Source organism: Ammospiza caudacuta, chromosome 3 (genome assembly GCF_027887145.1).
Source record: "Ammospiza caudacuta isolate bAmmCau1 chromosome 3, bAmmCau1.pri, whole genome shotgun sequence".
Classification (NCBI taxonomy): Eukaryota; Metazoa; Chordata; class Aves; order Passeriformes; family Passerellidae; genus Ammospiza; species Ammospiza caudacuta.
Genome location: NC_080595.1, coordinates 11,122,267 through 11,136,152, shown reverse-complemented (window position 1 = coordinate 11,136,152; position 13,886 = coordinate 11,122,267). Strand labels below are relative to the sequence as shown.

The following is a 13,886-nucleotide window of genomic DNA, read 5'->3' as shown; positions in this document are numbered from 1 at the left end:
TAACCTTCCTTTGATTCACACTTCCATATATGTTTCAGTTTCCATGGTACATCCTGGCTTGAGGGAATGCTTTGAATGGTTTTCCCAGTTAGTCCATAAGGGCTTGACTTGGGGGAGCTCATTGACACATAATCCCATCTACACAAGAAACCTGATAAAAGTGCCACTAATAAAGCAAAAATGCTGTGACTCTTTTAATGCCTGACAATTTTCTTACGTGTTGCCACAGTAAATTTTCTGTTCTGTGTGATTCATAGGCTTCAAGGCCAGAAAGGTTGTTTTTGATTATCTAGTCTCATTTCCTGCATAATAGAAATTACAGGCTGTCAGCCAGTACATGAGAGACCTCCTCTTTAAGCAGTTTAATGGCTAAGAACCTAGTAAATGTATTTTTAGACTTTCTGAAGCCTGCTCTTCTGACTTGGGTCTCAAGAGTATGCCAACTAGGTAGAGGAGTATAGGCACATTCTTGCCTCCCAAGGTGGATAATTAGCATGACCTAGATATATGTACATTTCTGAGAGTTATATGTACTTATTAAAAGCTATAGGGCTGATATACAGATCTTTTAGGTGTTTTGAAAAGTAAAATATTAATTAAACTTTCATTTTGCTTTCATAACAGCTTGATAAATGCAGAACTCTCAAAAAACCTGTTCCTTTAACAAGCCTATTAATTTCAGGGACAACCAAAATGAATAGTCTTGTTAGCAAGGTGTAAGTCTATCAGCTATTTTAGAGCACTGGATAAATATCAAATGCATGTGTTTTCCTGGAAGAGAGAATAAATGACACGTAATGACATATGAGTGATTTTTATTACATATTTGTCATTATATAAAGCATTATAAAACCTGAGATAGAGCCATTTCTGAGAGGTAAAGTGATGAAGTGCAGCAGGTCCTATTTACCTGCTAATGTGACTACATCCTGAATGCAGCTCCACGTAGGCATGGTAAATGTGGATATGTTAATATAAATTGTTGAGGAATTTGTCCTTTAGAACTGTGAATGACTTACTGTGTTTTACTCCATGTATTCAGTGCTTCCCAATATTTTCAAAAGGAATACAGGAATTTATCCTCTTCATAGTAGCCTGAACAGCCCCTTCTTTGCATTGGGGAAGTATGCAGCAGTAGACTAACAGTGGGACTCAGGTAGCTTTGTGTAATGCTCAGAATGTAAGTTTGCCATAGATATTTTCCTATCTTGTCCACAGATTTTTCTGATATTTTCCTATATGAATAAGATGTATAACAGTTCTATACAGATAAATATGTTGCATGAGAATCACACAGAATTGCTAATTTCCAAGTCTAGCTTTGTTGGTCCAATCTTGCACTTAGACACTTCTATATTATTCTTTTCTGAAATATAAATTTTCTTCCAGTATGATAACACAGTCACAGTCATGGACAGTATTCTTATTTGAATAATTCACTGCAGAGAAGTAAAGAGACAAAAAAACCTGCTAAGGACATTAAAAAATATCAGTGCATGACTGATACAGTCACAGCTGCATTTTTTTTGCATTTGAAAGTGCATAATGATGTAAGAACTTAGAGGGATAACTACAAAATTAATGGTTTTCAGATGCATTTGGATGAAAGGAAAGCACCAGTTTACTACTTGTACCCCAGTGATATAGGGGTGTTTAGGCAAATGAAGATTAAATTAAAATAGAACACTTTGAAATCTCCAATCACTTTTGTGAGGATATAAACATACAGTAGTGCTAGAGTTCAATGTAACCACAGCCAAATGACTCTTCTAAAATTGAAAATTACATAACAACTACTCAGTAGTTGCAGTTAATACAAATAGTATCAGTACCCATTTAAATAAACATCCATTGATAGTGCAAATAGCTTTGTCAAACAGGCACTTGGCTTTAAAATTAATTTTTTGCACAGCTTCAGTAGTAAAATCACAGCCTGCAAACATAGTTTTCAATGGTGATTTGTATGTATACAACTTTGGTGGGGTTTTAAAAAATATTTCTTATGGACTTGTAGAAATACTAAATGTATTTTGCAAGTACCTTGTGAGACCAAGTGGTTAAGCACAGCCATTAACTGAGAAAATCAAAAGACCAGGTTGTATTACCAGCAAAAGGCCTGCATGCCCTTTTCCTAAGATCAAAAGCCCTTATCTGGCACCTTTTGATATAACTCAGGTTCAATGAAGTAGGAAATGAAGGAAACTCTTCCTGATTTCCAGTTCTAGAGAGAGATGTCACTGTTGGCTGGGAGTGGGGTCACCTAAGTACCAATGCAGCTGTCCTCAGGAACCTCTCAGGTTTTTGTCAGCTGAAAGATGCTTCAGAAGCAGAGCATTAATGGTCACAGAAAGGTATTCAGCTTCCTTTCCTTCGGGTGGATACTCCTGAAAATGGAATAACCATGGCTCACGATAATGGAATTCAGGACAGACCTGTTAGCTAAGGGTAACCCCAGTGAAAATTTTCCAGATTTATACTCACTCAATGCTGAATTTTGCTTTCCAGGCAGACCCCCTCTGTCTGAAGAATATGCAAAAGGCAGATGAAAGGAATTAGACCCAGCTGCTTTTATTTCCTCCCACCCCCAAGACAGAGAAGCTACTGAAGTCAAGGCTGTGATGCCAGCAGTGCCAGGTGTTCTCTGGTAGCCTCTTGTTATCCAATGTTGCTTCTATACAGCTTTATTAGTTGCCAGTGAATCAGTCCAGATGCTTCCTTTCTTTAAAGGATAAATGTCTACTTTGAGCAGGGAAAAAAAAAAGTACCAGAACTTCTAAGTCATAGCAGCAAATTACAAAAACTGCCTTTAAATGAAATGCAGTGCTGATCAGAAAATTGTTCTAAGTGGGTGCCAACAGAAAAAAAAACCTTTGCCCTGAATATAGATTTAATGAGGAAGAAAGGACTCCTTTCACGAGAATAAATTCGTTCAATAAAAAGATTCAGTCACTTTTGTTTGCTCCCAAGTCTGAGAAAAAACCCTATATCTGGATACAGGTTGGTATCTAGGAAAACCATTAAAAGAATGATCATAATTTCATAGCAATGTCCACATTCCATGCTCCACAATTTCCTATGGGAATCTTCCTTTATGCTCCTGAACTTCCCAGTTCTTTGCACAATTTCACTGTTCTGCTTAATTGCTCTAGGTGGACCCTGAAGTAAATACAGAAAACCACCTTTGAGGAATTAAAAACATCAGGGTTATAGAAGTCTTTGAAAATCAGGAGAGAGGTATATTAGTAGTACCAGTGTAAAGTATATATTTTTTTAATTAAAAGAGTTTAAAGATGACTTGATAACTTAAATTTCTGTCGTTTCTAAGTACCTTGGCATTTTATTACCACCAAAGAAAATTCCTGTAAAGAGCAGGTTAAAAAATTTGTATGCAGCATTCTTATTTCTACAAGAATGATCGATTCTGACCTGAATATTTAAATATTTTTCGATTCCTTTGAAGGCAGCTCTTCTCAGTAGAAAAATATCATTACAATGTGCATTTAAAGAGCATAGTCCCCATTTTCAGCTATACCAGTACAATTCTAGAGCAGTCTTCTTAAGATTTCTTCACTTTCATTAGATTTAGATTCTTTAGAAGCTGTGATAAAGCTTAGTCCAGAATTTTGTCATCCTCCATGTAGACAAATGTTAGAGATGTTTGCAAATACTCTTCCTTGGGGCTCTAATTTCTTTCCACTTAGCTGGTGAAACTCCACTGAGCATGACTGATTGGATTAATGTTAAAATCAGCTGAGACTTCTGTTCTGAGATGTACAGTAATTTCCAACTACTTTTGATTTTCATTGAAATAACAGAAAGTAGATTCTGTTGGGCTCATTTGTTTAGTTGCTCTTGTAGATTTCAAGGACTGAATTTTATCCTAGGAAGATGCAGTGCAATCTTAGGGTGAAACTGAAACCTTTAGTGTCACTCTGCTGATGTATTTGGCTCACAAGAAGGTTCAAGGATTTTCCAATATCCAAGGCATACACTTCTCTCAAATACCTGTTTCACTGGAAATGTCTGTGATATGTATAAAACTGTCATGGAATTTCACCGTGCAAAAAAGGTACAGACCACTGCAGCTTTAAATTCTCATTTTCTAGGTACATTGACACATACATTAAAAGAAAAGCTTGCTTTAAGGAAGAAATGCTAAGTTTTCCTATTTTTTTATTGCTTACCTGCTGATTCTTTTTTTTTTTACCTCTTCAGATTGACAGCTTAACTGTTTTCCATACCCAATAAATCCCCTCATACTTTTTGGCCTGAAATGCACATCCTTCATCTTGAAAGAACTTAATATTATTTTGAAAGGTTTTCTGTCAGCATACCCATCTTCTGGATAAACGTGTGCTCTAAGTGGAGCCTTGTGCTGAGGAAGCCAAAATCTTGCATTATGTACTATACTACAATGTTTACTGGACCCAGCAGAAATCTACACATTTACAAATATAACATTTTTTACATCAAATCTTCCAGAGTTACACATTTATTGTCTTTCCTCTGAATCCATAGGACGTCTATGAAAAACACATACATGTTACATGATGCTTTTGAGTGACATCAGAATGATTCAGAACATGGTGAATTCTTTATTTTCATGGTAGTAAGGCACTAGAACTCTTGCTGTGGATTGGACATTACCATGTGGTGATTTTATTTTAAAAATAAGTATGTTTCCCTTTCTTCAGAAAGTATTTTTTTTATATTTGTGACAGGTTCTTACAATTTCTTTTCATACTGCTGATGAGGAATAAGCCATCTCAGATAGAATTTCAAGTGTGTGGGTCTCAAGGAAGAATTTGCATTTCTGTTCCTGATGTTGATTGGTTTCTTCTGAGCCATATGCTTCAGATAGAAAACATCTTCAGCAGCCATCTTCTGCTGCATTTTTTGTCTTCTTGGGGACCTTTTACTGATCATAATCCAACATAAATTTGGATTTGCAGCTTCAAATGCCAATATTCCAGGGTTGCAGGGTATCACTCACTGAAGTGCAAGAAAATTACTTGCTTCGATGCATCGAAATAAATATTTAGTCTAGTTCATTATGATATTAAACCAAAATTGGAACATATTGACCATATAAATATAGGGATAGTACAAATATTTATTGGAACATACATTTGTAAGCATGGGGGTATGAGTTACACACAGAAACTTACTTATAATAGTTCTGGTGAACAGCAGCCTCTATTTAACTATTCTGATGAGTTTCCTTAGAAAAAAAAAGAAGTCATTATAGAAGAAATATGATGTGTAGCTTCTGTTCTTTGGAGTTCTTTGAGGAAATTTATATTTAAAGTCTATAAATTTATTTTAAAAATTTTAATACTCATTAAAATTATGGTAGTTTTAAAGAGAATATTTTTTTAATTCTTATGCTGATAATTTTGTAAATTTTCCAAGACTTTCAAAATGTTTGGGAATTGTGGAGGTTAGATTTTTAAACCCTGTTGATTTGTTCCTTTTTATCAATAGAAACAACGACAAGATTGAGTGGGGAAGCTCAAGTTATCCATTCTTCTCCTGTAATGTCACCTAGAAACAGCTTCAGTTCCCCTACCCTGGCAACCCCATTGTGTGTCAAACCCTAAATTACCTCACTTCGCTTCTAGCAGGGAGTCTTTCCAGCCAGCTGCTGTCACCTAGGATATATAAGCATGTGAACAAGTCCAGGGAGTCAGGAACGCCCTCCATCCATGTTTTGTGCTTGCCAGGCAAAAGCCATGAAACTGAGTCCATGTCAACAGGGCACTGAGCCAAAAATAAGGAGCTGAGCTCGAGTCCAGGGCTGTGCCAAAGAATTTACAGGGTTTCTGGACTGCTGGGGGCTTGGATCAGGGAAGAATGGGCTATGGGTGTCTCTCAGGCCCACCCAGAAGAGCACACACAGCAGCAGATGAGGAGGGGACAGGTGTTTCAATGAGAGTGCAAGAAGCCAAGACCACCTTAGCTCTTCAAAACCAGAGCAAAAAATGAAAGTCATTCCAGTAAGATGAACTTGTGGTTAATGCCCAAATTCCAGACAGTTGGATGTTAGGGGAGATTACTGTCACAAGGTGAGATTTGTGTTGCATGACACAAGCATCACATAATTACTTAGCTATAACATACCACTTTTATGCTCATGATTGTTTAAGAATTTCTACAAACTGCTTTTATTTTCCAATGCTCTATTTTTCCAGCTGTCAAATCAGTTGTGTGATTGATAATTAAAAAATTAGTGCTGTCACAGGTATTGTGCAATAGCATGTGCAAGAAAAAAGTTTCCCTCCTTTGTCAAGGATGTTGACACATACATAAATTGCCATTCTGAACTCTTTCTTCAGAATTTATACACAGTAAAGCAAATACCAGCACATCAAAAGCCTTCAATCTAATGCAATAAATTGCAGTCGTACTATCAATTTTTTGGTAGAAACACTTGTTGCTCAGCTAGCCAATATTTAATAGTTTTTTATAAACCTGAGTGACTCATGTATAATTTAAAGCTGCACATAATCACTAAAAAAATAGAACAGGAGTATGAACATAGTATTTAGGTACAGTATGAGTAATATAGTCAAAAGTATAATAATTACATTAAAAAAAACTATAGGTAAAAATATGAATAGGCTTAAGAGAACTGCAGTATAAAAACAAAGTATTACACGTCATTCTTACAGTTTGTGAATTATAAAGTCCTTTCATTGTTCACCAAAAGAATATGAAATAGAGAATATGACAAGGAGAGGATGAGATTTTTTTTTTAAGTAAAGAAATGGAGTGTTTTGCATTAGTTGCCATATAAATTTAGTCTTATTACTGTTCATCACAAAATAATCCTGCATGACTTTGACGAGGTAAGGCCTATAGGTGGAAACGGTTTTATTAGACCACCTCCAATAGTTGGAGAGAGCAGAGAAAATTTGCTTGGGCACAAATTTTTTGGGGGCAAACAAATCTGCCTATTATGAACAGCAGATTTAAGGACTGCTTCTAATTAAAGCAATCCTTAAATCTGCTTGAATAATTGCTCTGAATTGAAAAATTGCTCTGAGTAACGTTTTCAAGTGGTCAAGTAAAAACATCAACACCATTTACAAACCTTACCTTTACTATGACTTTTCACCATCAGAGCTGTGACAACGTTGCTGCTAAAATTCTATACAGGTCAGTTATTTCCAGGGGATGAAAATGGAATTCCTAAATGTTTCTGAATATATGGTGCTTGTCAGAAAATAAACAAATGCCAATAGAAATAAAAGATTGCAGATCTTCCTAGTATTAGGTATAGCATCTACAAGGAGTAATTTGTGGGGAGATTACCCAGGGTATCCCACTTTAGATTTACAGCTAAATGTTTAAACATCAGGGCCATTGTGAGATAGTGCTGAACTTAGTACTGTCCAGTTGGAGAGGCTGCCACATTTCTCCTTCCTCTGCCAACACCAGGTCCTTACCTTGTTAACACCCTGTCCTAATTATGAAGATACACTGGTTTGATTTTTTCTTTTTCTCCTTTTCCAGTATCCCAAAGAATATTTACACAAATAAAGGAGATGGTGATACTTCAGCCATTTATACTCTTCAGGACAAATTACATTGTAAAGCTTCTTAAAAGTGTTTTATTGCTTATATTTCCAAAATATGATCAATTCATCATACAATCACCCAAAATTTTCCAATTACTGCCCTTGCATACCTCTCAAGAAATGGAACTTACAACAAAGGAGTTTCCTCTTTTTTTCCCTTCATTCCTTTCCATCACCCTCATAATTTTTTATATTGTCCTGTGTTACAAATGTGTGTTATCATAACTGTTTCAAGGCCACAGGTTTCAATAGCTGATATTAGTAAAGTTTCAGGACAGTCAACAAAATGAGGCTTTTTTTCCTGGTTCAGGATATGGCTCAACATGGGGGGATATTTTCTGTTACAAGCAACTGGAGTTGGCACACATATAAACCCTCTCCATCAGTTTGAACAAATATACAACCTTATATGTGCAGAAGTATTGTGATTCTCAAAACACAGCAATGATTATTTCTATATTTAATGGATAAATCTAATAAAAATCAACATATGAAAGCTAAAATGTAGTCAAATGATTAGATGATTGGTCACTGGTGTTTAAATTATGTTAATTGGCACATTACTGAAAATTAAACGTAGCTAATATATACAGGTAAGTTTTTTAAAATACAGTTGTTAAACATTAAAAAAAAAATATGAAAGTCTAAATGTTGCAAAATACTAGAAGAACTTATGTTTTGCTAAAAAATCTGCTCTTCATGTCAGCTACTATTAATAATAAATATTCATAATATTTATATTTTACTCCTTTAACACAAAAATAAACCCTTTGGTGCCATACATACTACATAATTTATTCTGTGTACAGAACAATCTAGAAAAGTAATTGTGCATTATTAATAAAAAATTATCTATAGTGTCAAGGTTCAGTTACTAAAAAATGTAATTTTAAGGCGGCTGCAGCCAAGATATCTACTGATTAGGATAAGATAATAAGTAACGAGGAAATCACACATACTGTTAAAAAACAAAAGGATCAGTCATATAGCAAACAAAACAAAATTATCTGAAAAAACAAAGAAATGAACAGATTGTCTTACACACTTGCTTAAAAGTTTTCCTAAGAAAGAAGACTTAGACCTCCAGAACACACACAAATGGTCTCCCACCTATACAGGTACAGAGTCTTTCCAGGGGGGCAGATATGAGGAGGAAAGGGACACTACAGATTTGTATTTACAGTCTTTGAACTTCCTAGGTATGGAAACACTAAATCAGCCAAGACACCAACAAACCTGGAAGTCTGTTTCTAATTTAACTAGTCAGGAAAGTATGAACATGCAGACTGGATTTCTGATTTATACAAAGAACAGGCAACCCTGACAAATGGCTAAGATGAATAGAACTGTATTATTCATCATATGTAACAGAGATTAAATGGCTTTTAATCACCACCTTCTTATCATAAAAATATATTTACACAGTGCCTGTGAACAAGTGTCCTAGTAGCAAAACCTGATGTTTATTTATACAGGAAAAAATTCTTGCCCCTACTGCACTGTTTCCTCTGGGAGGAGGGAAGTAAACACAGCTGGCATTCTTTACATAAAGAAACAAAAAGAATAAAAAAAAATCTGAAAGAAACCCCACACTTCTCTGGCTTTTTTTCTTCCTCATTCCTTTGTCCAATTCTTATCTCAGATACACTCCAAGTGATTAATATGAAAGGAAACTCTCAGGGCAAAGACTCGCTAAAGTTAGTGCTGTTCCCATGTAAGACGTACATCAAGCTGTGGACTGACCCTGCACAGTTTATCTCCAGAGTCTCTACTGAACAACATCACACCTTTACTTTTTTTTTTCCTGTGTCTGGTGGTTTAGACTGCAGCTCTTTGAGAACAGAAAAAGGCATACCTCAACATGTGGCTGTTACTTCATCATGAACACTTCTAGAGCTGCAGCCTCTTTTATCACTGCCAAAGCTTCACATCCCTTACAGAACCAGGAAACAAACTTAGAAAATGGTCAGCCTGTACTTTAGGATAATTATCCTTACCTTGATATCCATGTAATATTTACTGTAAGAATATACCTACCTCATGTTATCAGTGCAAAAATTTTACATTCACTTGCATTATTTATACATACATTAAAGTATACTGATGGCATTAAAAATAAAGAAAATCATGTAATACCTTTACTTTTACCTATGGATTTGGTGAAATGGTTCCATGAAGAAAGCATTTCCAGACAAAAAGAGAATAAAGAAGAGGAGAGAAACAACAGTAAGAGTCATGAGTATATGTAAATGCAATAGTATCTGAACATGAAGAGACAAAGTCTAAGGTAAGTGTCTGAAGACAAATGGAGATGCAATCAGTGACATATTAGGGATTTAGTTTATTTCTTCCCAATCATGTACATGCAGAGAAACACAGAAATAACCCATGCTTAGATAAGAAAGACTGTCACAAAGGTAACATGGACAATGGTTAGGAGGAAAAAAATCACTGGTTTTGTTAGGTAGCAAAACTGTACTCTCAGCATTCCAGAAGCCAGGAGCAGGTGCTTTCTGCACATTTCCAATCAGCCATGCATTAATGCAAATGGACTCTTCAATGTGTACAATGTTACAAGAGGAGCATCTTCTTTCAGGGGCTATCTGAAGAATGGTCTGGCACTTTGTTTATCTTTAATAGGATCACCCATAATTGTATTTTCTGATCAATACACAGAATTTTTGTAATCACTTTCTTATTTCTCTCACCTCTTTTTAGTTATTGTTTTGCAAGAGGGGGAGTTGAGGAGGCAGGAAGGACAAAAGCTTACGGAGCAAACCAAAAAAAAAAAAAAAAAACCCAAAACAACCAAAAAACAAAACAAGAAAAAGATGTGACTACAACCATGTGTTTCTTTGCAGCCAAAGACAGCTTTCAAGCATTTGCCCATCGGTTGCAGTGATGGATTCAAAGCAGCTACAGAACAAGAAGAAACAATGAAAGCAGAGTGGAAAAGGAACAGAGCCCATACCTTGGTCGCCCATCATCAGGTGCGCCAGACCTTGAAGGGAAACAAGAGCACAGTCAGCAATGAACAAGGGAGCACGGGAAGGTGGTGTTGTCACACTGACAAAAATGTTTTGTGACAGGCATCTGTTTCCTATAAGATGTCTGTATCACAGAGGGAAATCAAAGAGCATTTTTCAACCACTGGTTGGAATGCTTTGGGCTACAAGTAACAGAACTGCAGTTCAAACACTGGGTGCTGTTTTATTGTGTATTTTTTTTTCTGTGCAGTATTTGCATTGACAGAAAATAATAAAATGCTTTCAAATCCAACCAATTCCTTTAATAATCCATCTGTCTTTATCATATTTTGATTATATTGCTTTGAACACTTTGCTGAGAGGACTTCCTGTCCTCTACATGTGAAATGATCTTTAAACCCTGGAGAAGTTTAAACCTGAAAAATGGGCTGGGTCTGATCTTTTTCCCCTCATAAAAATGAGCATTTCAGGTAATTAAATAAAATTTATTCATCACATTGAAATGATAATGCAAAGAATGTCTCCTTATTTGTGTGAAATATGACAGTAGAATGAATTTGTTCCAGAGAAGGCAAATTATTACATATGCAATATAAAATACACAGCAATAAAGAAAATTTAAGTGACAGCTTCTGCAACTACTTCTTCAATCTGTGAGAAATAGATTTTGCTTTATACTTATATTGTGAGATGAAATCCCATCACACCAGAAAAGGTCTAGTGACATTTCAAAGCAGATGTCCTTAATGATAATCACTCATCCAGAGCCAAATTTTGTTACTCTTCAAGGAAAAATATTCATCTTTTTTAATCATGATAATAAAATGATACTTAAATCTCATTGAATATAATGTGATGTTGGGAGAATATTTTTCTTAGATATATGAAGGGTTTTAATTTTTTATGTCTGATTTAAAAAACAGACTTATTCTTGTTGAATTTAGCTGGTTTAGGATCCATTTCAGGAATTATTGGTTGTTCATGTGTAAAATGTGCTCCTCTTCTCAAAAAAGCCATACATTATTTTCTTAATTGCAATTAATTGAAATTAATTCACACAAAGAAGGTGAGCAATAAAATATCCTTCTCTTTATTGGAGAGCAGGCTTCCTAGAGAGAGAGTTTCTGCGATTTCTAATTCACAAAGAAAATTAGGTGCACAAATGACTCACGCTACTTGGGGGTAGTTCAAAGAAGATACTCCCGACTGCAATCAGTCTAAATGATTCTTCTCTTATCAGTTCCAAATCTCAAGTGATGGTCCAAGTAGTCTAACAATGGTTTTGTTGAATTATTGCTTTTTAATGTCACTCGTTTTAGATGTGTAGTTAAACTGAAGGGCCTGATGTGCCTGATCTCTTGTGCAATAAATTCTGTTTCCAAATACAGAGCTCTGCAGCTGGTGGGATTACCTGGGGCTCACAGCAATGTAAATGAAAGCTGACTGTGATCCTGAAGGGATGCCTGCATCAGCATTGCTTTGGAAGCATCACACAGCTGAACTGGCAGTCTGCAGCTTGTGAACGAGAATAGAAATGTTTTCATGGGTGTTCCTTCTCTGTAAGTGTTGCTGCAAGAGAGGCTTGCTGAATACACAGAGCATAAAGACCAGGTGATATTATTTAATTCATTCTTTTAGTGCTGGGTGTCCTTCCCTGGATCTCCTGCCACATGGCCTTTGGAAGTGTCAGTCCCTTCTTGTTATTGATTAATTTATCTTTGTGGTTTAGCTTTTGGTGTTGGCAACTATAGCAAGAAATCTCAGATTTTGACTTGACCCTAATTGTATTTAAAGAAAACTTGAAACCAGTTGAGCATTACATCTTTTTCTTTAATGAAACTACGACTTTTCAGCCACTACTTTATGTAAGATCTTTCAAACAAATCATTGCCCTGTCTCCCAGGGGAATGTAAAAAAGGTGATCTCTTACTATCTCACATTTACATATGAACTTCATAGCTATATGAAACTAAATAAAAGTCTAACTTCAGATCATCACTGTTTGATAGTGATCACTATTTTAGTTAAAATATGTGAAATTGGTCAGTTGTAAATAGATGACTCTTACATAATTTGAAGAAAAAAATGTAAATAGCAGAAGTACCTCTTGAAGACATCACAAAAACTGCTTGAATTTTAAGAGTCATTTTCAGTGTTATTCAATGAAAAAAATGCAGGCAAGTGAATGTAAAAGACATACACTGCTCAAACCAAACATCTACCAATTAAAAAAATTCAGTACAAATCCTCAAGACACTTTATTTTGTTTCACTCTTTGTGTTACTTTATTTGCAAGCAGCAAGGTCACTTTTATTCCCTTGCTAAAGGCACATGATGATACTTACCTTATTTTATATTTTTGCAATCTATGGGTGAAGGCTATTGAAGAGTGAAGCATTACTAGTACTGTACCTGTTCATTCCACAGAGAGGTTTACAATGATACAGCTAAATCTGCCATGGGAGGAATCACTGCTAGATTTTCAAAATGAAAGTCTGCTTTTAATAAACCTGGGAACTTTTATCCTTAAGGTAGCCACATATAGACCTTCCATACATTGAAAATACTCATTTGTGCACCATTACTTCAATTTCTTTGTGAATTAGGAATTCAAGATTTAGAAGGAATCCCTCATGTGTGATCCACTCCAACTCTCTCCTGAGCTTGGCTCTCAGAGGAGAGGGTTAAGGAGCACAGGGTGGGATAGTGGAAGAGGATATGAAGGGAGGATACCATAGTTTGGTATGTGAGTTCCATGCAGAGCACAGGCCAAAACAAAATTTAAATGTGATAAACCTGCAGTGAAGGTATTAAATGTAGTCCAAATTCAGTAAAATGAAAAAACAACAGCCTTTTTTACCAGAAGTACATACAAATTTGAATATTACATATTTCTGTTTGCTTATGTCGCCTAAATTACAGAGATGCTCAGATATCAGAGATCAAAGATGAAAAATTTTAGCTCAGATTTCAAGTTGTGCTTTGGTACACAATTCTATGCTTCCATTTTAACATATTCATGCTTTGTAACTTTAACATATGCATAAGTATCCAGACCTGTGTTGGAATAAATTTAAGGTTGCAGTTTTAAGAATTAGGTTCAAGTAAAGTCTGGATTAACAGTTATCCAGGCTTTATCTTCTACTGCTGTGCATAAATGAATATATGAAATGCAATTGAACCTCCTTATCTAGTTATACTGAACCTAATTCAAATTTTGAGACTCATGTTGACACCAGTAAGAGTTTTATGCACAGATCAAATACAAGATTAGGTAGTTATTTCTAGGCTTTTATGTTTTTCAGCTAGAATTTCTATT

At 35.5% G+C, this 13,886-nt stretch overlaps 1 protein-coding gene across 8 annotated transcripts in view; it reads right to left on the bottom strand.

Annotated features, from left to right (window-relative positions):
• The window catches only part of NRXN1 (neurexin 1), a 676,210-nt gene that overhangs the window by 586,322 nt on the left and 76,002 nt on the right, over nt 1-13,886 (bottom strand). For all 8 annotated transcript variants that reach the window (XM_058802359.1, XM_058802360.1, XM_058802364.1 and 5 more), the window contains exon 2: nt 10,552-10,581. In XM_058802359.1, coding sequence (XP_058658342.1) covers nt 10,552-10,581 — 30 coding nt within the window. The remainder of the gene's footprint in view (nt 1-10,551; nt 10,582-13,886) is intronic.